Source organism: Tachyglossus aculeatus, chromosome 20 (genome assembly GCF_015852505.1).
Source record: "Tachyglossus aculeatus isolate mTacAcu1 chromosome 20, mTacAcu1.pri, whole genome shotgun sequence".
Lineage (NCBI taxonomy): Eukaryota > Metazoa > Chordata > Mammalia > Monotremata > Tachyglossidae > Tachyglossus > Tachyglossus aculeatus.
In genome coordinates this window covers 6,082,010-6,107,651 of record NC_052085.1, presented here as the reverse complement: position 1 = coordinate 6,107,651, position 25,642 = coordinate 6,082,010, and the positions used below count along the sequence as shown (strand labels likewise).

Here is a 25,642-nt window from a genome sequence, read left to right as displayed (position 1 = left end):
AGCATGGGCTTGGAAGTCAGAGGTCATGGGTTCTAATCCAGACTCCACCACTTTTCAGCTGTGTGACTTCGGTCAAGTCACTTAACTTCTCTGGGCCTCAGTTACCTCATCTGTAAAATGGGGATTAAAAGTGTGAGCCTCACGTGGGACAACCTGACTACCTTGTACCCCCCCCACCCCCCCAAAGCGCTTACAGCAGTGCTTGGCACATAGTAAGCGCTTAACAAATGCTATTATTATTTTATTATTGTTATTATTATTGATTGATATTGACTGATTGTTATTATTGTTGATAGTTATTATTATTGTTATTGATTGATTGCAGAACATCAGCACAACCCAATCCCTCCATTAAACTTCGAGCAGTCACTGCTGCCATCTGGTGGCAGGAAGAGGAGACACCTCTAGCAGACATTTATTTAATAGCCTTTTTTCATTTCTCCTCTGAAAATTCTGGCTTTGCACAGTGAAGAACAGTACGCAAATGCGGGAAGCGCCATAGCACGAATCAAGCATAGAAAGATTCATATCGATGACTCTAGCTTCATGTTTCTGAACCCCAAAGAAGCAATTCAAGAAACGTAATTTGATTGAATGAAACATCATTTTACTAATGATGTGCATAAAGCTATAATTCTATGTATTCTAACGGTTTTGACATCTGTCTACATGTTTTGTTGTCTGCCCCCCCACCATCATCATCATCAATCGATATAGATTATATCGATATAGATACAGATACAGATATATCGATCGATATAGATCGATATAGAGACAGTCCCTACCCAGCAGTGGGCTTACAGTCTAAAAGTGGGCTCACCAAACTGTGAGCCTGTTGTTGGGTAGGGACTGTCTCTATATGTTTCCGACTTGTACTTCCCAAGCACTCAGTGCAGTGCTCTGCACACAGTAGGTGCTCAATAAATACGATTGAATGAATGAATGATTGAACTTAGGCATGCCACTTGTGTTTGGGAGAGTGCCATTTCACCCCGAGAACTGTGATTCGGACAAAAGAGTGATAAGCCACTTATTTCTGTTCCTTCATCACCAGATGGTTGGAAATTAGCCATTTTCCTCTGGCCGTATGCCATTGGTTCCTGTTTCCCTCCAAACCCAACCTCGTTTACCCCCCCCCCTTCCTGCCGGGAATTTTGATGTGGCTTGGGGACAGTAGTGGGAGGTTGAAAGGATCCTGATGACTCAAAAACCCTTCTGCATCCACCACCCAGAAGTAGATCAGAAATTTATGGCAGTTGGTCCTTGCTTCAGTGGCTCAGGTTTTCCAGAAACCTTGAGTGGTGAACTTCCAAATAAAAAATCCTTTGGTGACCAGAGGTTGTCCGTGGGCTTCATTGCCCTTATCCAGAACGTGATTCCAAATCCAGTATCGCCTTTAAAGAACTAGTCAGGAAAGTGTCACCTCTAAGTTACAGTTGTGATGAACAGAATGAGCTTGTAAATGCAGCACTGTCATCAGTCACAAATTGGAGCAATCTAAACTTCTAGGATGACTTTTTTATTTTATGGTACTTAAGCACTTACTGTGTGTCGAGCACAGCGTTAGGGTAGATAGACGTTAATCAGGCCAGAGACAGTTCCTGCCCCACATAGGGCTCACAGTCTAAGTAGGAGGGAGAACAGGTATTGAGTTCTCATTTTGCAGTTGAGGAAACTGAGGCACAGAGAAGTTAATTGACTTTCCGAAGGTCACTTAGGCAGGTGGCAGAACTGGAATTAGAACCCAGGTCCTCTGGTTCCCAGGCATGTGCTTAGTACAGTGCTCTACACACAGTAAGCGCTCAGTAACTATGATTGAATGAATGTGCTTTGTTTACTAGGCCATCCTAGGCTCTGGATTAAAATTTATACTCAAGAAAGAAACCCAGGCATCAGAAATTGCTTCTGCCGGGTACATTTCAGACTTTATAAGTTATCTGTAGCTTCCAGGGCTTGAATTTGGAATTATGGATTGTTTTGAAACTGGGCTTGCAGAAATCAATTGTAATTTGAAAAGGCTTTTAGTAATAATTTAAATGTATTTTAGGTAGAGGAACCGGTGTTCTTATCCATGACTGAATTTTCCAAAAGTCAATAATAACAAAGAATTTGTGTTTTGCCTATGACATTTTAATATGTAGTGGAAAGAAAAGCAGTGTCCCTCTCTAATTCTGGCAGAGAGGTAAAAACAATGAAAAGTTGTAGACACAATATTTTTTTCTGGACTGTGTAATGCTGTTATAGATTGCATCCTAACGTAAGTGTTGGTCATATTTCACTTCCAAGTTGTAAAAAGGGGTGTTTGATTCTTAGTCTTTAGCCTACAAACCCAAATTAGAATTTGGCAAAAGGGAAGTGAGCCCTGGTTTCACGGCGAGCCTCACTTTAATCTACTCCAGTCTGTTCTAAATTCCTCTTCTAAGGCAATGTATTTCGTCTGTCATCAGTGGCTCTGGAGTTGGAATATGCCTCTGGTCCTCTAGGAAGATTACATTGTAAATCACTGAAAGTCTCTGACTCAGTCAATTGAATTTATTGAGCACTTACTGCGTGCAGAGCTCTGTACAAAGCGTTAGGGAGAGTATATAACAGATACATTCCCCACCCACAGATCTTGAATTGCTAGCTTGTCGTGGGCAGGGAATATGTCCGTTGTTGTATTGTGCTCTCCCAAGTGCTTGGTACAGTGCTTGGCACACAGTAAGCGCTTAATAAATAACGATTGATTGAATGAATGAATGAATCAGCCACCTAGGACGTGCTAGAGACTGCTGATTGTGTTCCAGAATAATAATAATGATAGTATTTGTTAAGCGCTTACTATGTGCCAAGCACTGCCCTAAGAGCTGAGCACTGTAGAAGTGCTCATAGAAGCAGACGTGCCATCATTCGGGAGGGGGCTATCCAGAAACACCCTGAGAAGCAAAGGAACAGAAAACCCTATTAAGAAGGTGATAGTGGCCACACTGTGCTTCTTTTCCAAACAGATAACAGGTACTGATTTAAATACAGTCCATGGGACAGTTTGTCAGTCAGTCACATTCACTGAGTGCTTATTGTGTGCTGAACACTGTATTAAGCACTAGGGAGAGCACAATATAACAACAAGCAGACACATCCCCTGCCCACAACGTGCTTACAATCTAGAGGAGGAGCCAGACATTAATATAAGTAAATTGCAGATATGTACGTTAGTGCTGTGGGGCTGGGCAAGGGGAATGAATAAAGGGAGCAAGTCAGGATGATGTTTCAGCAGTCCCAGCTGAAATTTAAATGGAAAGGAAAAGCATCGAGAATGTTAATAGTGATAGTTCTTCATTCAGTCGTATTCATTGAGCACTTACTGTGTGCATTTTGGGAGAATACAATATAGCAATAAGCAGACATATTCCCTGCCCTCAAGTGCTTACCATGTGCCAAGCACTGTCCTATACACTGGAGTAGATGTAAGTTAATCAGGTTAGAAACAGTCCCTGGTCCCACATGGGGCTCACAGTCTATATAGGAGGGAGTAGGATTTAATCTCCAATTTACAGATGAGATAATTGAGGTTTAAAAAAGTTAAGTGACTTGCCCGTGGTCACACAGTAGGTCCCAGGCCCATGCTCTTTCCACTCTTCATTTAATAGTATTTCATTCAATCTACTTATTGAGCGCTTACTGTGCATAGAACACTGTACTAAGCACTTGGGAGACTACAATGCAACAATAAACAGGCACATTCCCTTTCCACAACCAGATTACAGTCTAGGCCCTACTGCTTCTCTTACAAGTTAGATATCTAAAGAAGCCAGATTGATAGGAGAGCGGTTAGAATATCAGCATTTGGGTGTTCCAGTCTCACCAGACCTGCTGCCGACTGGCAAACTCTGACTTCACACTTAATTTCCACATGCCTCAGTTTCCTTATCTGTAGAAAAGGGTGACCTACTTAGTTCCAGAAAACGAGAACACTTCATTGGTGACTTTTGGAAAAGTACTTCTCCGGCAAATTGCACTTGGAAACTTTGAGTGACAGAATGTCTCCCTGTGAATCACTCACGGTAAATGCTTTCAGGGAAAAAAAAAATTAAAATCCGGCAAGACAAAATGGGTCTAGATTTAATCATCTTTAGGAGAAGGGTTGATTAATAATACTTACGTTGCCTATGTTGGGTGCTATTACCGGTGTGGGGCGAGACTGCATCTTTAAGCAATAAATCTATCAAGCAGGTCTTTGGTAGAGAGGTGATGTATATTAAGTGCTGTAGAAAAATATTAGGTGTTAGACATCTGGAGGAGATTACAATTTAGTGGGTTTAGAAAGATGTTGTACAATATCATTAATTTGTTCCCACAGGACTTAAAATCAATCAGTCAGTGGTATTTATTGAGTGCTTACTGTGTGCAGAGCCCTATACTAAGTGTTTAGTAAGATCAAGGAAGTTTAATGCAGATTACTGAATCTCCATCAGGAAACAGAAAATAGAGGGCTTTTTTTAATATGGTATTTAAGCATTTACTATGTGCCAGGCACTGTACTAAGCACTGGTATAGATACAAGTTAGGTTGGACACAGTCCATGTCCCATATGGGGCTCACAGTCTTAATCCCCATTTTGCAGATGAGGTAACTGAGGTACAGAAAAGTGAAGTGGCTTGTCTAAGGTCCCCCAGATGACAAGTGGCAGCCCAGGTCCTTCTGACTTCAAGGCCTGTTCCCTATCCACTAGGCCATGCTGCTTCTCTAAGTTTCACTTTAGTAGTAGTAGTAGAATTTCTTCAGCACCCAATATATGTTGCCGACTTGTACTTCTCAAGCGCTTAGTACAGTGCCCTGCACACAGTTAGCGCTCAATAAATACGATTGAATGAATGTGATACACTGTACTAAACACATAAAAAGTACAGAATAATGAAGTGATATGTTCCCTTCCCAGAAGGAAATAAAACTATTTGATCTTCATAAATGTTTTACTCAATCACTTCACTTCTCTGGGCCTCAGTTGCCTCATTTGTAAAGTGAGGAGTGAAACTGTGAGCCCCATGTGGGACACAGACTCTGTCCAACGTTATTGTCTTGTAGCCACGCCGGCGTTTAGTACAGTGCCTGGCATATAGTAAGCGCTTAACAAATACTATTAACAAATTATTTACTCTAAGTTCCTCCTGGACAAGGGAATATGTCTTACCAACTCTGTTGTATTGTACTCTCCCAAGTATGTAGTTCAGTGCTCTACACACAGCAAGAAATCAGTAAATACTGTTGATTAGTTAATTTTTTTAGGGCGTCTTCTATAATGCTGTCCCTGGTTTGACTTCAGAAACAACCAGGGGAAAGGCACTTACAAGTTTTTCATACATTTCATGAATTTTTTTATCTGAAAATATCGAAGCATCAGATTGACTCACAGAGTTCCGGTAGGGAAAGCTGGTCCGCAAGCCATCGTTTACTTTTGGTAAAGTTTATGCCTTCAAATGGGTTTCTTAGAATTAGGAACCACTTTGAACCATCTGCCTCTCCATTCGCCCCGCATAATTCTCCCAGCCCTTACACTGTCTGACCAATCATGGTAGGGGTGACAGGAGCACATTTCAAGTTGTTATGAGTTATCCTTCAAATTTATTACTCGATGGCTTGGGGAGAAAAATGGGCATGTTCAATTTTGAGGGTGAAAGAACCTTATGTGTTTCATTTCTTCCTGGTGCTTTAAAAAGCCCAAATAATTAGATCACATGGCTTGCTTATTGGAAAGGCTATTATTATCCAGGCCTGACCAACATGCTGGAAATTGTACAAGTCACCTTAGAGTTCACGGTTTTACAGTCCTTGCAGTTTTATTGCCCTCATCATTACGCAATATGCTTCATTATCGCCACACTTATATTGTTTCTGCATTTTTCCCAGATGTCTGTTTTCCGTCTCGCTCTACTTTTTCTCACATCATTGTCTTCCAGTTGTGCCCACTGAGGCTTAGCATGTGTACCCAAGCAGGCGCATCATGCGTTTTGGTGAACTTTGTGACAGCAGGCAGTTAAACAGGCCTTTGGCCTCTTCTTACAGTAGTATTGAAAGAGATGTGATTGAGTACCAAGTTTCCAGAGCTGTTTGTTCATCAGTGATCTGCCAGGAAAGCACTTTGTCATGAAGAGCTATCAAAATTGGCTATATAACAAATGTTAGCTCATATCTAATCTGCTCTCTGTTACTTTTACAAGTTATCTTCTTTAGGGGTTGCATATTCTAAAGCCCCTAGCAAACTCTTGGGAACATAATAAATGTCAAATGTTCAAATAAAGTATAAAGCCATGTGCCTTATTAACCATAACTATTATAGCTCAGAATACAGAATTGCTAACAGAGGAAGGTTCCAGAATCAGTTATGAAGTGTTCGCCCATCTTAGCTCAGTAAAATAACAATTTTTTTAGCCTTTGATGGAATATGTTCTAGGTACTTGAGGGGCATGTGCCTTTGGGTGATTGTCTTTAAGTGCCCATAGGTGGACTGATTGTATGTCCTAAATTTTTAGAATGTCTTGGGCTACTGTAGAAAATTATACAGATTTCCCAGAAATGCAGTTGTTCTGGCCAAACTCATTAGCCTAACTAAGCCAAGCCCATTGTCCTCAGTGCTGGGGTAGATACAAAGTTATCAGTTTGAGCACATTCCCTGCCCAAGTTGGGGCTCACAGCCTATGTGGGAGGGGGCGGGATTTAATCCCCAATTTACAAGTGAGGAAATCGAGGTGTCCTAAAGCTATCCCAGGATCCTATCTTGCCTGTCCTTGTGGGCCCTGAGAGGGAAGGGAAAGGTGAAAAAGCTTGGGAAATCACCTCAGTATCCTGATTTTCAACCCAGGTAATCTGGTCAGCCTGTCATTTTGAAGGCTGACAACAACAGTTAAATTATTTCGGTGTCATGTGCATTTAGCAAACTGAAGCCTGTGTGATCAATGACTTCCAGGCTGATTTTTGTTTCAGTATCAGAATCCTTATACTTATTCAAACTTTGCTACATGTGCCTAAAACGATTTATGCAGAGGCTTCAGAGCAGCAGTTTTCCAAAATGTTGGAGTTCAGAGAGATTCATGGAATGGTTGTAGGTCACTCTTCCCAAGGTGGAGGATCCAGTCCACTTTGTGCAGCTGTATTCAGAGTTTGTTCAGTGGCAGAAATGGAGGTAATAAAGTACGCGCACATGGAGACAAGGTTGAGACTTTTAAAATTGGGCACCTTCTGAATACTTCTATTGTCTATGTATTGTGGATGATCATTTCCTCAAGTGGATTCTTTGAATTTTTAGAGAACTCATTTCAGTGAAGCATTCCAGTACCCTCTTTAAGAAACCAAAATAATAAAATCCCCCAAACTGTGTTTTCCTTTCAAGTGCCTTTAATCCACTAATTTACAGCCAGACCATTGACCTCTTATCTTCTAAATTGGATCATCTCCCGGCAGCTATGTGCAGATAAGAAGCCCTAGGAATCTTTGATTGGGCCAATTTATTAGCAGGAAAATAATCTTGCATATTTCTTTTATTTTAACTGTCAATAAATTGATTGAATGCATTAAAATGAATTGAAATGCAGTTTAAATAATCGCATCAACTGTAAATAGCAAAGAAAGGTTACTTAGTTTTTCTGGTGCTTGTAGCAGGATTTCTGCAGTTAAAATGCTTAGGGCAGGGGATCACTCTACTTCCTCCCATGGGAATAAAGTTGGGGAAGAGCCAACTTTCCCTTCTGCTTTTCCAATGTGAAAGTTTGCAAGGGAGTGATAAAGAACAGGTGACTTCTCCCCAAGAATCAAACTGTCATAGATCCCAGGAAATCCTTAGACCAGGAAAATAGGGAAAGGGACACCCTGAAACAGAATTCATTCAACTGTATTGATTGAGTGGTTACTGTGTGCAGAGCACTATACTAAACGCTTGGGAAAGTACAATATAACAATAAACAGTGACATTTCCTTCCCACAATGAGCTCACAGTCTAGAGTGGGGGAGACAGACATCAATACAAATAAATAAAAAAAAGAAAGTGCCCACCTAGTTAATGCCTTGGGCAAATTAGACTACCTGTTCTGGACTGCCTGTGGTTACAGACTTGAACAGTTAATTTTGATAGTAATAATGTTAATAATTGTGGTATTCAAGTACCTATTTGCCAAGCACTGTATTAATTGCTGGGGTAAATGCAAAATGGTCAGGTCATACACAGTCCCTGTCCCATTTGGGACTTAACAGTCCAAGTGGGAGGGAGGACAGGTGTTGAATCTCCATTTTACAGATGAGGAAGCTGAGGCCCAGAGGAGTTAAATGACTTGCCTAAGGTCACACAAGAGATAAGTTAACAGAACCAAGTCCTGGAGTAGATAAAAGATGTTCAGATCACAAATGATTCCTGTCCCACACAGAACTCATGAGTATGAGATGTATGTATGTATCTTAGCCCCATTTTGTAGATGAGGAACCTGAGGCCCAGAGAGGAAAGTCACTTAACAAGGTTATGTTGGCACAGTCACTCACTTTTCTTCAGGCCAGTACAAAATTTGTCCCCCCAAAGTGTTTGAAAACAAACATCTGTAACAGTTTTTATAGCATGAACATTTTTTTCCAAAGCTTACTAAAACTCCATAGCAAAGGCCAGAAGAAAATAGGGTTACTGTCTGCTCTTCATTAGTAAAAACAATGTCCTTTTCACTAGGTCACAGATGATTAATTTTTCATTGCTCCTTTCTATTCTTCTGTTTAAAATGTGATGATGAAGGTGTTCGGCAGAAACTGGGAAAGCAGTGGCTCCTCTTTGGTCTGGGTCAGAAGATACAATAGCATTTATCTTGAATTTTGGTTATATACAGAACCCCTCCTACTTAGACTGTGAGCCCCACGTGGGACAGGGATTGTGTCTATTCAGATAAACATGTATCTACTCCAGTGCTTTGAACAGTGTTTGACACATAGTAAGCGCTCAACTACCCAAACAATAATAATGCAGTGGTTCCCGTCAATACTGACTTACCTGTGGTGGGTACCATTGTCATGGGACAAGAACTCCAATGGTGCGGTGATGAAACTTCATACATCCTTATTTCGGCTGTATCAATCAGTCAGTCATATTTATTGAGTGCTTGCTTGTGTACCGAGCACTGTATTAAGTTCTGCAGAGAACTTTTATTAAGACAAAGGAGAGAGAGGAAGCTTGGGTAGGATCAAGAACACATTTGCTAGAGCTCAAAGCAAGACAAGAGGTGAAATTAACACAGGTGACATCTAAGGTGTGAACACACTGGGAGAGGAAAAAAAACACAAGGTAGCCAGACAAAATACAGTGATAGAAAATGTGTGCTGTGGCTAGAATATCTGTTATTTTTGATTTGCAAGTCTTCAGTTCACAAAGCTTTGGCAACCTGTCTTACAAATGAGGGGTCCGTTACTTCAAGCTCTGTGCCTGCCTGGATTGTGCATTTAAAATGATAAAAAATGGTATTAAGCCCTTACTATGTGCCAAGCACTGTGCTCAGTGCTGGGTTAGATGCAAGGTAGTTTAATCAAACACAATCCCTGTCCCACATGGGGCTCATAAACCAAGAGGGAGGGAAAACATGTATTTTATCCACATTTTACAGGGAAGAAAACTGAGGCACTGAGAGGTTAAGCCCTGGTGCTGGTTTTGATCAATTCTTGGGCTCCTGATCTTCAAAGACTCTTCTCATGGTGCCTAACTTTATCCTTTCACCCAATTATTTATTTGACTGTTTCAACCTGCTGTTTTTGTGCAACTTTCTGTTTTAGATTATTTCTCCTGCTTTCACTATTGGTAAACAATTTGTCTGTCTTCGCCGTTATATTGTAAACCGTTTGAGGGCAGGTGGCATGTTTATTGCTACTGATGTACTTTTCCGAGCACCTAGTACAGTGCCTAGCATTCAATATGCCCTCAGCGCTATTAATTAGGTTCTAGGGGGGCTACTCTACTACTCCGAGACCCAAGGACTACTGCCAAGAAGCCCAAATTACCTTGAGTATTTCACTTACAAGTCTGAAAGAAAAAAACTGGAAACTAACTGGAAAGCAGTTAGGATTTTTAGAAGCCTTTCATTTATAGGAAGAGTTTTCATAACTGATAGAATACCATTGGAAAGATATGATGGAGTATCTTCACTTTCTAGAAATCAATTTGGGAGAGCCCGTACTAGGTGAAATGGAAAGACAAGGCTGCCGTCTTGTATCCTTGTGGGTATTTGGAGCCCTAAAATATACTTTAGGCTGTTTGCATATCTCTAATCAAACTTCTAGGGGTCTCCCAACTCATCTCGCTCTGTGAACAAATGATACCTAGAAGGAAAATTCAGTAAAGCAAATAATTATTTGTTCAAACTTCAAGAAAGTAAAAGGGGTCATGGGATTGTGAAACTTTGGTGCAAAGATTCTAATTTATCTCTGCAGGACTCACTCTAGTCATATACTGGGCCCAAGGGAGGGAGAACTGCATAATTACCGAAAGTGCAATTTTCACCCTGGCAATCAACTCTTTAAAGTGGCCAGCTGCCCTCTGTGGAGAGCCGGAAATCGAAACTGAGTAGGGGATGGTTTCTGAAGAAGGCGTTTTCCCTTCCAAGTATTCTGGCTGAAAAAGCAGTTTAATTTTTGGCAGGAAGAGGCTGAGTTTTAGCCAGGAAAAAATGGAAATGGTCAGTTGGCCACTGGTGCCAGCGGGAGGGAGATTCACTGTGGAGTGATTGCTAATATTTAAATGTCTGCACAATCACTAAGTGGATTGCTAATATTTCTCAAAGGGGTCAGATGTAGAGCTGGGTTTGCAGGGAGAGGAGCCTTGGACCCTGGGACCTTCATCTCTCAGGGAATGTATCTGTTTCTTGTTGTATTGCACTCTCCCAAGTGCTTAGCACAGTGCTCTGTACAAAGTAAGCCCTCAATAGATACGATTGAATGAATGAACAAATGAGCAGCTGGGATCTTGGGGAATACAAATAAAAGTGGAAAAATTGGGTGAACCACCCAAGAGATCTGATCGTCACTCTTGCCTGCTGTGTGACCTTGGGAAAGTCATTTCACTTCTCTGTACCTGTTACCTCATCTGTAAAATGGGGATTGAGACTGTGAGCCTGACATGGGGCAGGAACTGTGTCCAACCCGGTTTACTTGTATCCACCCCAGCACATAGTACAGTGTCTGGCACATAGTAAGCACTTAACAGATACCACAATTATCATTGTTTCTGATTTTTGAAGCAGAACCCTGTGCAGTAGATGAAACAATGTCCCTTTTTCGTTTCCCTCTCCGGTGAAACTCTTGATATATATAACAATAGTTGGAAGGGGTGGGTTGCACACTGCCAGAACAAGGACTAGCCTGTAAGCCCGGTGTGGGCTGGGATCGTCTCTATTGCTGAACTGTACTTTCCAAGCGCTTAGTAAAGTGCTCTGCACACAGTAAGCGCTCAAGAAATCCGGTTGAATGAATGAAAGAAGTCGGACACAATATCCTATGTCGTTCAAAACAAATGAAAAGATGTGGCTGAAGTGCCATCCGCTGTTTCATTTCTAGAGGACGCTCTTGTCAAGAAAATCCCCCAGGAAAGGGCTGTGGGGGGACAGCTCCCACAGGTTGGTGACGTCACTGTCGCCATGGAGATCTCATTCCAACAGAAAAGAAGGAATTCCACGCACTTCTGCTTTAGAAATTTGTAAAATAGCAGATGCCTTTACTGCCTTTGTCTGAATCTCTGCCTTGGCAGACTGCCTTGAGCCGGAAGTTCAGGAGAGAGGAAGTACATATTTGTCAGGGGCGAATTATTATTATTTTTCCCCCGTAAGGAGCTTATTCTTCTAGGACAAATGTTCCAAACGACAGCTAAATGGACGGGGTAGGAAGACGGACTTGAAGGCAGAGAAAATCAGGATGCGGCATGCAGCGATGTAAACCATTCCAGATCGTCCCTTCTCGTTCCATTACTAATCTCTGTCATCCATGTAAAATTCACACTCTGATCTTGTGAAATTTTGAATAGGTGACATTTACAAAATGTAAATATGTAGGTTCTTGCATGCAAACTTTCCTGTAAAGCTGAACCTGAAACAACTCCTTGGTCTAACGTCACGCTTCAGTAATACTGCAGATTAAGGGATTTCTTAATGGTGCCAATGCCAACCAGCACTGCACTATTTAAACATTCAGATCTCACCGTAATTATGGATTAGTATTTACTGACCACTCTCTGTGTAAGTGGCATCGTATTAAACAGGGAACAAGTTTAAAAGGGACCTGAAGTTTAGTTGTTTCATGCGATCAAAACATTTAATAAACATTACATCTGAAAAATATTACAAATAGAAGTGTTCCTTAGAAACCAGATTTTTTTCCTCTATCTGCCTCCTCCCTGAATTGTATGTGCTGCAACTTCTCAATGATTCTGGGGCAACTGATGTGCTCATGCTGGTTAAGTGGCAGGAAGTTGCGGTTCAGCTTGTTCAGGCTTTGGGGAAGGATGGTGTTATGATCTGTTTAGTAATTCCCCTCGCCACATTTCTGTTGGTCTCCCTCCGAAGTGGATTTTGCAAAGACATTCGCAAGCTAGTTCCCTCTTCCTAATAATAAACGTGGTGGTATTGAAGTGTTATGTACTAGTCACTAGGTTCAGCACTTGGGAAGATGCAATCCACACGAGATGTGACAAATACTCTAGTTAAGTGGGTGATGGGGAAGTGCTAAAGTGGCAGTAGTGGAGGAAAGAGGACTGGAAGATGAGAGAGTAACCAGAGAAGTCTTGCTGGAGGAGGTGTGATTTTTTAATGGGTTTTGAAGATGAGGAGAGCAGTGGTCTGCCGGTTCCGAAGGTGGAAGGGAATTCCAGGTAGGAGGAAGGGAGTGAGCAAGAGGTCAGTGGCGACAGAGACGGGAATGGAGCCAAGTAGGCTGGCTTCAGAGGAGCAAAGCCTGCGGGCTGGGGAAAATTGATGAATTTGCATCCCCACTTTATTTGTATCTGTGCCAGGCGAGAGCAAAAGTAGAGCTTGAGCATGCTCAGATAATGGGCCTTCTGTTATTAGCTGTTAAACAAAATAGCTTTTTTCCCAGCACATAGGGGACAGGTTTTGTGTTCTTATTGTCTTGAGTGTGAAATAGTGTGTTATTCCCCTTTTCACCGTGATTAGAGGAGTGAGAAACTCAAGCTGATAGACGGCTGATTTATCAGTTTTCAGTTTTACCATACAGAACTGATCATAAATATGTCTCCAAAAGGGCCATCAACTCATCCCAGCCTGTCTAAATTGGCAGTTGATACGCTATAAGGGGTGTGGTTCTTGAACTAAATTCATAGGGAGGAATCACTTAAGCAATCCTAGAGGTAAAAGCATTGGGTAAAACCATTCGTAAATGAAAAGTAAAACTTAATCCATCAGTGGCACTTGTTGAACTTCCATTTTCTCCAATTTACTAAACAAAAAGTAAATCTTTTGTAAGGAGCCGGGAAATTAAAACCCTGCTCTGAACCGGCATCACATTAAAGGCATTGGATGTCAGTTGACTTTTAAAATTTGTTTTAGATCAGCAGGTAAGTCTGTTTCCACTACACTGCCTCTGTATGATGATAACCTCATTTTTCCAAATTTTGCTTTTTATAAATTGATTTTTTTTCCTGTAAAATAGAAATGAGGCAGGTCACAAAGAGGAAAGATTGTTGTTTTACAAATGAAGCATTTTACTTTGCCAATTACCCATAGCTATTTGACCATCATATGGATGCTATTGAATGAACCACTGAAAATATTTCTTGCTGAAACCATATGCAAGGAATATTACATTTAAAGCAGCAAAGGCAAACTCACTCTCCATAAATTGCTGCATCCACTCTGTTATGAAAACAAAGGGGTCTTACCTCATAGCCTATTGATACGTCAAGTAATAAATGTGACAGTTATGGCTTTGACTTTGTTCACGTTTTCCTGCGGAACAGAAACATAACATGTTTCTTACTAATAACAGATGGTTTACACACTCTTTTGAAATTTTTCTAGAGAAGGATCCCTGTTGATTTCATTAACCATGGAGAGGTTTTATGCAGATGTAGATGTGCAGAGAATTTATTGTTATAATTATTATTATGAGTGATCCCTGCTGAGTGCTTTGCTTTTCTCTTGTAGGTGATGTGCCTTCAGGATTTTTTCGGGGACGATGACATTTTTATTGCATGTGGACCAGAGAAGTTCCGTTACCAGGATGATTTCTTGCTAGATGAAAGTGGTAAGAAAAAAAAAGTTCAAAACCAAGGGAAATTCAAGGCAGCTTTCCAAAATGTACAGGAATAGGCCAAGATTATGTCAGCTCCAAAGCCTACCAAAATCAGTTTCAGACCCAAGACCAGCATGTCTTTTCCATAACTCTAATTTCTTTGATTTTTTGATATAGAAAACAGATGAAAAAGAAATGAAATGATAACTGAAAAGCTTATAGCTTGCCTAAAAGATTTAAAAGAGTGAGTGATTGGATCATTTTTATAACCCCTGAGCTCGTGCAAACTCCATAATTATTTTACGGAAAGTAGGAGTTTCGATTCCAGAATTTCTGGTTCTGTACTCCCCGGCCTCTTCCCGACAGGTTACCATTGCAAGGGATAGAGTTTATGAAAGTGCTGAATGTATTTCTTGGCTCTGCCCTCATTGAGGCCTTTGATGACTTCTATGTCTGAAAGCTGCTCAGTAGTCTTGATCCAGTGAGCGTTTCAGAGTCTGTGTTTTGTTAGCACCTCTCGCCAGCATGAAAGTCGATATGACTCCTCACAAGGTAAAACTATGCATGGAAAACAACTCTTGACAGACAATTTCAGAGTTGGGGGAGGAAGAATATTCCACAGGCACAGAGGGGCCTTGGGGGTCGAATTTAAGTTCGGAGCCCCCCACCCCCTTCCTATTCGTACGTTCATTCATTCGGTCAGTCAGAGATATTTATTGAGCGCTTCTTCTGTGCAAAACACTGTACTAAGTGCTTGGAACAGTACAATATAACAATACCCCTGGCATTAGGATTTCTAACTTCTTGGCTATCACATCATAGATTAAAATAGCGCTTGGTATCATGAACAATCCTTAAGGTCTTCCTGGTGGGGAATTTTGCTATAAAGTTGTGTGCTTTTTGTGACTGCCTTGGGCCAGATTCATCCCAGAGGCTTTTCTACCCAGATTTCCCAAAGAACACCTGAAAATCCTTTAAATGGTGATACTGTACTTCAGAAGGCTCTCTGCTACTACCAATCTGTTGGTGCTTCTATGAGGCAGGGGCTGGGGGGGAGAAGGAAGGACAGTAGAGAGAAACAGGAAGAGAAGTACTGTATCTGTACACACAACTTGCAAGCCCTGTAAATGTGACAAGCACCAAACAATATCAGGGAAATCACCAAACTCAAGTGAGGACAGTGAAATTCACCATGTGTGTGTATCGACGGTCAATTTGTGAATTGGTGTATTTGGAAAGTGACCTTTGTTCATTGACAGGTGCCCAACTGCCCTCTCACAAGTAATGCATGTTTCTTTGGGACTCTGCTGTGCCTTACTATCACCTATGATGTCCCCTCCTCCCAAAGCTCCCCGTCCTCCCCCACTTCCACTTCAGAACCATTCCAGTAACCTCTCACTACTTGACTTGCCTCTTTGGCCATTTGTCTTCCCCATCTCTCCCACCCAGAAAGCGTGTGTGTTTGCGCTCTCTCGTTTTCTCTCTCTCTGTCTCTCTCTGTCTCTGTCTCTCTCTCTCTCTCTTTTCCTCTCTTCTCCACCTTTTCCTGCCCTCCCCTGTGTGTCCCCTTCTACCAACGTCCTGTGCTCACATTGAGGCCAGTTGTGAGGAGGGACTGAAAATTGACCAGAAACGATCCCAGAAGCCTAATTTGGTATGTTTTCACTTGGTCGTGGTTTGGCATTTGACATATCAGCTCTCTCTTCAGATCACATGTGAAATTGTTTCCTTAGACAATTTCAGATCTAGCACTTCCTTGAGTAATGTTGGCAGGAAAGATCTGTTGTAAAGGGAATTAACATATCCTTTGATGTATTCTCCTAAATGCTTGAAACAGTGCTCTACACACAGTAAGCTGTCAATAAATACCATTAATGATGATCATCCTTTGAGCAGCAGATTTGGAGCCTGAGTAGGAAGTTATGACCATGGACAAGTCACCTAACTTCTCTGTGCCTCAATTACCACATCTGTGAAATGAGGAATGTGAGCCCTATCTGGGCAAGGACTGTGTTCAACCTGATTAACTTGTACCTACCGCAGACCTTACTTAGTAGAGTGCCTGGCACATTATAAGTGTTTAACAAATGCCGTTTAAAAAAAGTAACTAAGATCAGAGTTTTGGACCAACCTTGCTCTCTGATAGCAAAGGAAATGTCAGACTGGATCTCAGAGGGGACAGCAGGACAGGCTGGGTAGGAGGAAGGCAGAGAGCATGGAACCTCTATTCCCAAAGAGCACCAGGAATCTCAATATCAGGCTGATTTCACTGGCTAACACAAATTCTGCATCCTACCTCATCCTCTTCTCACACGAAACCCAAATGCCAGAATCAAGTGAGGGTGAATCAGGCAGAACAGGGAGGAGCAGTGTGTCTTAGTGAATCCGTCTGTGAAATGGAGATTAAATTCCTTCTTAGATAATGAGCCCAATGAGTTACCAGAACTATGTACAAACTGTTAATCTTGTATCTACCCCAGCACTTAGTACAGTGCTTGGCACATAAGAACTGCTTAACAAATTCCATTAAAAAAAAAGAACAAAGCTTAAAGATGCAAGGTATTTCTCCAAGTATCAAGAGTCATACCCAAATTGTTTTGGACTGAGGTTCCACTCTTTTTCCATGCCTTTGTTTTCATTTTTTTTTCCTCTTTACTTTGGAAAACCTTCAGGAGGAGATGAACGGTCAAATGTTTGTTAGGAAGTGTTATTACAAAGATGAATCTCCCACCACCCGAAGTTGTGGCCATCCAACAACCATCCTTAGCACTTATGTATATCTGTACACTCAGGTCTGCCCAAACATGTATTCTTACGGGCATTTGGGTGAGGATACAGCAGTAGAATTAGGGACAATTCTCCTGATTGCACGAGTCTACTTGGATACAAAGGGACACAGTGTTGGAAGGAAAGCTCTGCTCATGTATGCAGTGTTGGACATGTTGAGTCTTACAACATGATTTCCTTAGCTTGGGGGTCTATGAGAATACTACTTCGATGTTCTAGGAGAAATCAGTGTGATTTCATTTGGATATTCATATATTTTTTGGTGTTCCACCTGACATTCGTAACTTCCCTGCTGGCAGGGAGCTTAGGAGCTAATGGAGCTTATTTATAAATAGTGGGAGTAAGAGGAAACACAAAAATATCTCTTGGTAAGACCTGATTTTCTTATACCTATCCCAGTGCTTAAGTGCTTAAAAAAGCCCACTATAATTAGCGATGTTGATATTATATTACTATGATTAATACTGATCTTAATTAATCATAATGTAGTGTTAATAACACCATATGGTAAAAAGCGACACTGTGAAGTTGCAGAGGAAGTTTAATTGGAACTTAGCTAGTTTAAGATTAACTTGCTGACCCATTTGGCACTGACCTCTGAACTCTTTAATGCTGACCTTTGCTGGCCTCTTTTTTATTAGGAATGGCCATTATTCTAGGAAACCTAATCATTAGAATAAAGAGAAAGTAAGGTCGGAAATAACATACTTGGTAAGCAGTGAGCCGTAAATCAACTGATGGGATGCCCATACGGAGTTATCAGAAGGAAAACCAGGGACCTAGAGGGAAAATTTAGGGGTGTCAGATCATTCACCCCTAACCATTGAGGTGGATGACAATATTACTTGCCACTACGGGACATGGATGGAGCATTGGTCTTACCCGGTAATATCATCCCATATGTTCATTAGGGTTTCTGTTAGCTTGTCGTGCTGTGCTCTGTGGGAAATGCATGGCTAATTCCCAGTGTTCTTGATTGATAGAATATTACTGGGTATTGAACACAAGTTCATGGCTAAATTGAGAAACAGAGAGCCCTCTGTAGCTGTTGATTCTAGACACTGGGCAAAATACCATGGCTTCTGGGGACATTTTCAGAATATAGCTTTACCTTCAGAAGTGGCATAATTATAAAGTTTCCAGTTCTTTGCGGTATTTTCGGATGTCTGCAACTGCCAAGATCTAGAGGCACATATTATGCGTTTGAGGCAAAACAAAGCAGAACATAAGCTGGTCCCCTTACTATATATAGGAAGATTTTCCTTTTAAAAACTGGCATTGAATAACACATTCAGCCTGTTCCTTAAATTTTCTTTGCCTTCAAGAAGAAGGTTGCCATTTCTCTGGGATTTAGTCTGGCTAACACAGATACATAGACTCTTTGTTGGTCTAAAACTTGCCTCATTGTTACTAAGCTCTGACAGTGTCCCAAGAGCCATGGTGCCCATTTGGATTCAGTTTCCACGCCTTTGCTACCTGGTTGGCAGAATTAAGTGATTGGGTGAAGTGCAGTGCTGCCAGTGGAAACCTTTGGTCATGAGTAGGGCCATGTAGAAGGCTGCTACGCAAACTGGGTTTTCTTCAGGCTTCTGGTCAGGCATGCCATAGAGCTGTACTGACCTTCTAAAATAATTCAGAATTATCTCCATACCTCTTTGAGGTTCATCTTTGTGGGGAGGCATTGTGGTTTAATAGAAAGAGCTTGGGACTGGGCCTCAAGAAACCTGTGTTCATATCCCAGCCCCATCACTGTGACCTTGGACAAATCATCTAACCCCTCTGACCCTCAGTTTCCTCATCTTTGAAATGGGCATAATCAATCAATTGTATTTATTGAGCGCTTACTGTGTGCAGAGCACTGTACTAAGCGCTTGGGAAGAACAAGTTGGCAACAATATGCATAAGAGAGATTTTGAGTCCAGTGAAGCTCTGGGGCTCTGGCTGATCACATGATCTTTATCTCAGCGCTTAGCTCATATTAAGAGCTTAAATCATTGCCAAAATCATTACTATGCTGCAGTCAATTCCATATAAAGTATGGAAATAGGTGAGAGAGATACGAAACTAAATTACAGTTAGGGGGAATCAGCAGAGTTTAGAAGTATGTCAGTACGGGCTTTGAGGTGGTTGGGGACTGAGTACCCCCAAGTGATAAATGATACAAAAGTGCTAGATAAATAATAATAATGTGTAGTATTTGTTAAGCACTTAAGGTTGCCAAGCTCCAAACTAAGGGCTGGAGTAGATACAAGGTAACCAGGTCAGACACAGTCCCTGTTCCACTTAGAGCTCACAGTCTAATTGGTAAAAGGTGGGGAAATAAGAGGGTAGATGAGAGAACAGTGCTTTGCACCTAGTAATTGCTTAATAAATGCCATTATTATTATTACTATTATGAGATTATTAATCAGGGAAGGGCTTCTGGAGGAGAGGAAAATCTTCCTACATAATAACCCCTGGTTTAAAAATATGTCTGTAAACACACTCATCTCTGTATACACCTTCATGCATACCCACACACACCCATGCCCACATGTATAATAATAATGGCATTTGTTAAGCACTTACTATGTGCGAAGCACTGTTCTAAGTGCTGGGGGGATACATGGTGATCAGGTTGTCCCACGTGGGGCTCAAAGTCTTCACCCCCATTTTACAGATGAGGTAACTGAGGTACGGAGAAGTTAAGTGCTCATTCCGTGGAGCCACTCTGCTTACACACACACACGCACACAGCCCCCCTCCCCCCCAAAAAATTTCTGGTGAGTGCCAGGCACTGTGCTGACCATTGTATGAAGCAGTTTAAAACACTGAGATCCTTGCTCCTTCAGGGTTTATACTCTTTAAGAAACGATCTGTGCTGTCAAACCCAAATGTAAAAAGGGCATCACTTAACACACTGAACATTAATCAAGGTCGTAATTAGTGAACAAGTACTAAGGCAAGTCTATTTATTGAGGTGGAGAGTGAAGAAAGAGTTGTGGGAGCTGTAGGTGTAGATTTGATCGCTGCCTAGAATCATCTCTGTGTTCTCCCTTTACTAGGAGGGTGGAAGGAGACTGTCACAAGGGCATTTAGATATTTCTGGCCCACCCTTCCGTGGGAAGGGGAGAACATTTATCCAGTTAGAGGTTGTAATCTAGGGACTGCCGTCTAGAACATGAGCAATTACTCTTGGTTTTTGTCTTTAAACATATTTTAATCATGAATGCTTACACGTGTGTGAGCAGTAATGCACATGGGGACCTCTTGGAACAGGGTAAAGTTTTAAAAGTTAAATAGTAAATCATAGAGGATAAGACAGATACAACCCCTGAGAAAGAGACTGTGGGCTAAAACACCATCGGGAAGCAAATGCACTCATTTCTGCCATAACGTGTGCTTCGCGACGCATTCTGGAAAGAACACTGTCGTTCGCCCGATGGCTTGAGGCTGTTTGGATTCCGTGTGGGAGAAATGGTGCTGAGCGTGGTCGTGGTTTCAGACATGCTTGAGTGCTACAAGGCGGGTGTTCCTTGAAATGTTTTTTTGCAAAAATGCAACCCCCAAATTCTGGAAGAGCTGTCGGTATAATAATTTCATTCGCACACATTACCGTGTTAAATAGTCTGTTGGATATCTTGAGTCCGTCTCAATCAGTCAATTGCATCGAGCCCGTTGTGGGCAGGGATTATCTCTATTTGTTGCTGAATTGTACTTTCCAAGCGCTTAGTACAGTGCTCTGCACACAATAAGCACTCACTAAATATGATTGAGTAAATGAATGATTTGAGCACTTTCTGTGTGCAGAACACTGTACTAAGGCCTTGGGTGAGTTCAGTATAACAGACACATTCCCTGCCCTGAGCTTCGCCCTCCCTTTAGATTAAAAGCTTCTTGAGGGCAGGTATTAGGCCTTTTACCTCTGTTGTTCTGTACCAAACGGTAGTGCCGTATAAACACTTTTCATTGATTAAAAGGCCAGAGGCAGTAAATCAAGGGAAGGCCCAATGTAACTGAGTGAGCATTATCTATTGAGGATAAACACTCTAAAGGTTTGGAATGTCAGTGGCATTTTGAGACCAGTTTCCTTCTCTTCTAAGTTTGCCGCTCGACTTTAACGTTAGCCTGGATAAATTTATGTTTTAATATAGCCCCATCTTTTCACACTTGGTAACCTTTCAACAGAGTTATACTAACACTGACGTCAGAATTTCAGTGACTAACAGACATAAAAGAAAATATGGAATGTGTAATGTTTTCCCCTCAAACTGAACCATTGAATGTTATCATATCCCCTTTGTTACCAAGAATAAAAAGCACATAAAGGCTAATTGCCTAAACAAAATAAGTCATTAAGAAAAACTTGGCCATGTAGGAATGCTCAGATTTTATGTAAGTTCAAGTTGGGATAGACTTTCAGCTTCCAGGGAAAATAGTTGTGCCATTTATTGAAGATAGTGTGCTGAGAGCTGGGATAGACACGGATTGGGCATGTGGGTCCTGCAGTCATTCTTATCCCCATTTTACAGATGAGAAAACTGAAGTCTGGATAGGAGGTTAAGGTGACAACAGCCCAGGGGTAGAGCCAGCACTAAAATCTGGGTCTTCTGGCTCCCAGTTCCTGGCTTTTTCCACTAGACCCTGCTGCACTATCGCACAAGGAGAAAGAAATGGGGTAGTTGAGGGAGGAAAAGGCAAAAAATAGAGATAGGGACAGAGAGGAGGAAAAGGGAGAGACAGAAATAAAGAGGACAAAGACGGTACTGAGGCTCTCTCCTCAGTTGTACCTCCGTGCCCATGTCCTGGTCCCTAGATCCCATTTGGGAGTAAAGTCAGGTTACCTTCAGGCCCTGTCTGGTGGTCCGCTACAGGCCTGGAGCTCGACTTGCACTAGCCCTGGGCAGGGTTGAAAATCTGTTGCTGCACAATGGATTTTCTAGACCCCCTCTTGGCACTCTAGATCTTCCCTGCCAAACTCAGTGAGTTCTCACTCACCCTCCAGTTTATGCGTTTTGGATACTAATGTGGCCCACAGGATTTATGTTGGGGTTATTTCAGAAAAAGAACCAAACTGGGAAGGTGTCACCAAGGTAGAAGTGGAAGTACAACAGGTGGAGGAGAAGGTAATGGTTGGGAGGAAACTTATCTGAAGAGAGTTGGCTTAAGAACAGGGCGGGTCAGTGGGGGGGAAAATGATGCAAGCAGACAGAAGCTGTGTGGCCTAGTGGAAAGAGCACAAATCTGGGAGTCAGAGGACTTGGGTTCTAATCCCTCATCCCCCACTTGTCTGCTGTGTGACCTTGGGCAAGTCAGTTAATATCCCTTTGCCTCATTTTCCTTATCTGCAAAGTGGAGATTAAATCATATTCCCTCCTAACTAGACTGTGATAATAATAATAATAATAATAATAATGTTGGTATTTGTTAAGCGCTTACTATGTGCAAGGCACTGTTCTAAGCGCTGGGGTAGATACAGGGTAATCAGGTTGTCCCACGTGGGACTCACAGTCTTCATCCCCATTTTACAGATGAGGGAACTGAGGCCCAGAGAAGTGAAGTGACTTGCCCAAAGTCGCACAGCTGACAAGTGGCAGAGCCAGGATCTGAACCCACGATCTCTGACTCCAAAGCCCGGGCTCTTTCCACTGAGCCACGCTGCTTCCCCATGTGATCCCCATGTGGAACAAGGACTATATCCAAATTGATGTTTGTATTTACCCCAGCACTTACCAGGGCTTGGCACATAGTAAGCGTTTAGTAAATACCATTCACAAAAAAATTCACACACTACAGGGCAATTGTTCCAGGTTACGCAATTTCCGGGGTGCTCCATAATGCCAAAATGGGATTTACCCAAGCATCATGTGGGTGCACAGAGATGAAAGAAGCCCCTGAGAGTCCATTGGGCAGGTTGTGGAGTACTAGGGCCACCACATGTAATGTCTGAACTCCTGGAATTCATTCCCTTTCTGAAGGGAGTCCTCTTCAGAAGAACTCGCACTTCCCCTGCCAGCTGCCTGTGTGAACTGCTTGGGCCAAGTGCAGATTCCCATGGATTTCAATTTCCTGTTCTCTGAGTCCGTCACTAGCGTCATAATGGGCATGGGATACCCGCTGAAAGGGGACTAACTCCCTCCGATGGATTTGCAGGCATTCTAGAAGTGGAAAGGTTGGGAGCACTTCAGAATGTGTTGAAGGACCAAAATGATACAACCGCTGTGGGCAGGTAGGGGTCACCAGCATGGTCTGCATTTCTGCCTCAGTGAGAACAGGGATATGGGGGTCATAATAATAACGGTGGTATCTGTGAACCTACTATATGCTAAGTGTGGTATAATTGCAGTACAATCAGATCAGACACAGTCTCTGTCCTTCAAAGGCCTCACACTGTTACAGTGAGGGAGAAAATGGGGAGTAATCCCCATTTTACAGAAAAGGAAAGAGATGCATAGACAAGTTCCGTTCTTCCTACAACAGACAGATATGCACATGAATGTTAAAATGGCTGATGGAGAGGTGTGACCAAGAAGGTGGAGATTAATCAGAGAATACCTCTGGTGGAGATTAATCAGAGAATACCTCTTGGAGGAGGTGTTTTTTAATGCAGGTGCTGAAGATAATGGACATGGCTTGGCAGATTTGAAGGAGTTTCAGGCAAGAGGAAAGGTGTGAGCAAAGAGTCAAAGTTAGAAGAGTTGCAAGCACTTAGTGCAGTGCTTTGCACACTGTGGATGCTCAATAAATACAGTTGAATGAATGAAGAGGTATTAGGTTGGCTCGTCAGAAGAGAAAAGTGAGGTGGGATGGAGCAGAAGAGATGGGGAGGTGAGGGAGACAGCTTTCAAATTTGGTTTGGATGGCACTTTGTTGTACACATTGGCTTTGGAGTGGCAGGTAAGATTTTCCTCAAGCTGTTGGTCTTGAGATGGCGTTTTGCAGGGCCTCAAGCATTGTGGCTGGCACAGATACATAGGACAGAGTTGGAGGGGAATGAGGAGGAGGAGGAAAAGAAAAACCCACATCTAATTTGTTCCCGGGGGGCATAGCTACCTTTGTATTCAAATAGGGTAATAACATATGACTCTTATTACGAACTTTTTGCTACATAAGCAAAATGCTTGACCAGGTCAAAAGAGTGTAGCTTTTGAATATCCGTGGTTTATTAGGTTTTGGAATGGAAAAAAGAAAACTCTTTTCAAGCCATTTGTTTGAGACATGGAGAGTAATTATCTTTTCATTAAGGCACTTAATATTAATCTCAGGACCCTCAGTTGAGACAGAGATAGAGTAAACACTCTGGAAGATATTTGCAGAAACCAAGCATATTCTGTTGCTCACACAGTGCAGAGATATCTGGTCTTCCGGAAATATAGTTTGTATTCCCCCAAGCTTAAGGCTTCTTTTTAGAAGATGCCCAGAGGCTACACCAATTTTTTTATTGTTTTCTCACAGTCTTATGTTCTCTCAGGGGGCTAGCCTTTGGGGAAGGGAAGTGGAGTCTATATAGGAGGACACCTCCTCCTCCACCCCAATTGTCTCAGCCCACCCCAGAGTCTAGAATGTGTGTCAGACGTATTATTTATAATGTCATCAATCCCCAGTAAAGTCTTCTGACCAGTTCCCTTCAGCAGGGCTCTATGCTAATCTACACTTAAATACATTCCCGGGATGACTAATTATTAAGAAAATCTCCTGTTGCCATGGTAGTTGAAACATGCAGGTGGAGGGTGAGGCAGCTATGCTTTAAATTCAGTAAATCTTCAGGTTCTTTGGTTTCGTTCTCTTCGAGTGTTTGGTAGGGCCTTTGTTCTTCGGGGAGGAGAATTTTTGCTCTGTTTCAAGTGTTTGAAGCAAAAAATAGAAGCAACCACACAGCCTGGGGTTTTATTCTTTCGCCTTTTCTGTCACCGCTGCCAGAGTCCCTTTCCTGAAGTAGGGGCGGGCCCAGGGGGGATGGGGTGGGGGGACGTGGGCACTTGCATTGCAGTAGAATTTGCACTTCCTATAATGAGGATAGACACAACCCTGTTCATGATTCACGGGAGCGGAAGGCGGGGCCGTCACAGCACTCAAACATGTTAAAGGGGGGGAAAACATTCCTAAAGAAGACATCTTCCCTTTCTGTATCGCCTTCTTGGCTTAACCCACCTTCAGGTCTCTTCCAAATGTCTCTGATTCCTGAAGGCACATGGTTGCCAGGACAGGTGGGCTTTTGGGCAGAGTTTTTCTGTGGAAAACGTCCCAGTTCCCGATCCGCAAAGGAAACCAAACACCCGAGTCTTGACTGAAGGTGGGGGGACGGAAGCTGCGCAGACAAAACAGTCAGGTGCCACGTACCCACTGTTAGCCCACCCTGGCAATAATGAGTCATCATGTCAGTTTGATTGAGAGAGCGTATTTCCGCTATTTTCCCTCTCCTTGTGACTTTTCCCTCAGTGCGGTGCCTGTCGGGGTGACCTCAGTGTGACCCCTGGAGTCCAGGTAAGCTGGTGGCAGGAAGAGGGCGAGAATCCAGGACTGCCAGCATCTTCAGAGTGGCTTCAGGAGTGGTATGCAGGCTCAGCTGACTGGCCCCTCAGGACCCTCAGACCCTCAGACCCCTCAAGCGCTTAGTGCAGTGCTCTGCACATAGTAAGCGCTC

The 25,642-nt window shown here is 42.4% G+C and overlaps 1 protein-coding gene across 4 annotated transcripts in view; it reads left to right on the top strand.

The window, feature by feature from the left end:
* The window catches only part of DCLK1 (doublecortin like kinase 1), a 214,873-nt gene that overhangs the window by 74,075 nt on the left and 115,156 nt on the right, over window positions 1-25,642 (top strand). For all 4 annotated transcript variants that reach the window (XM_038761721.1, XM_038761723.1, XM_038761722.1 and 1 more), the window contains exon 4: window positions 14,145-14,244. In XM_038761721.1, the coding sequence (XP_038617649.1) occupies window positions 14,145-14,244 (100 nt within the window). The remainder of the gene's footprint in view (window positions 1-14,144; window positions 14,245-25,642) is intronic.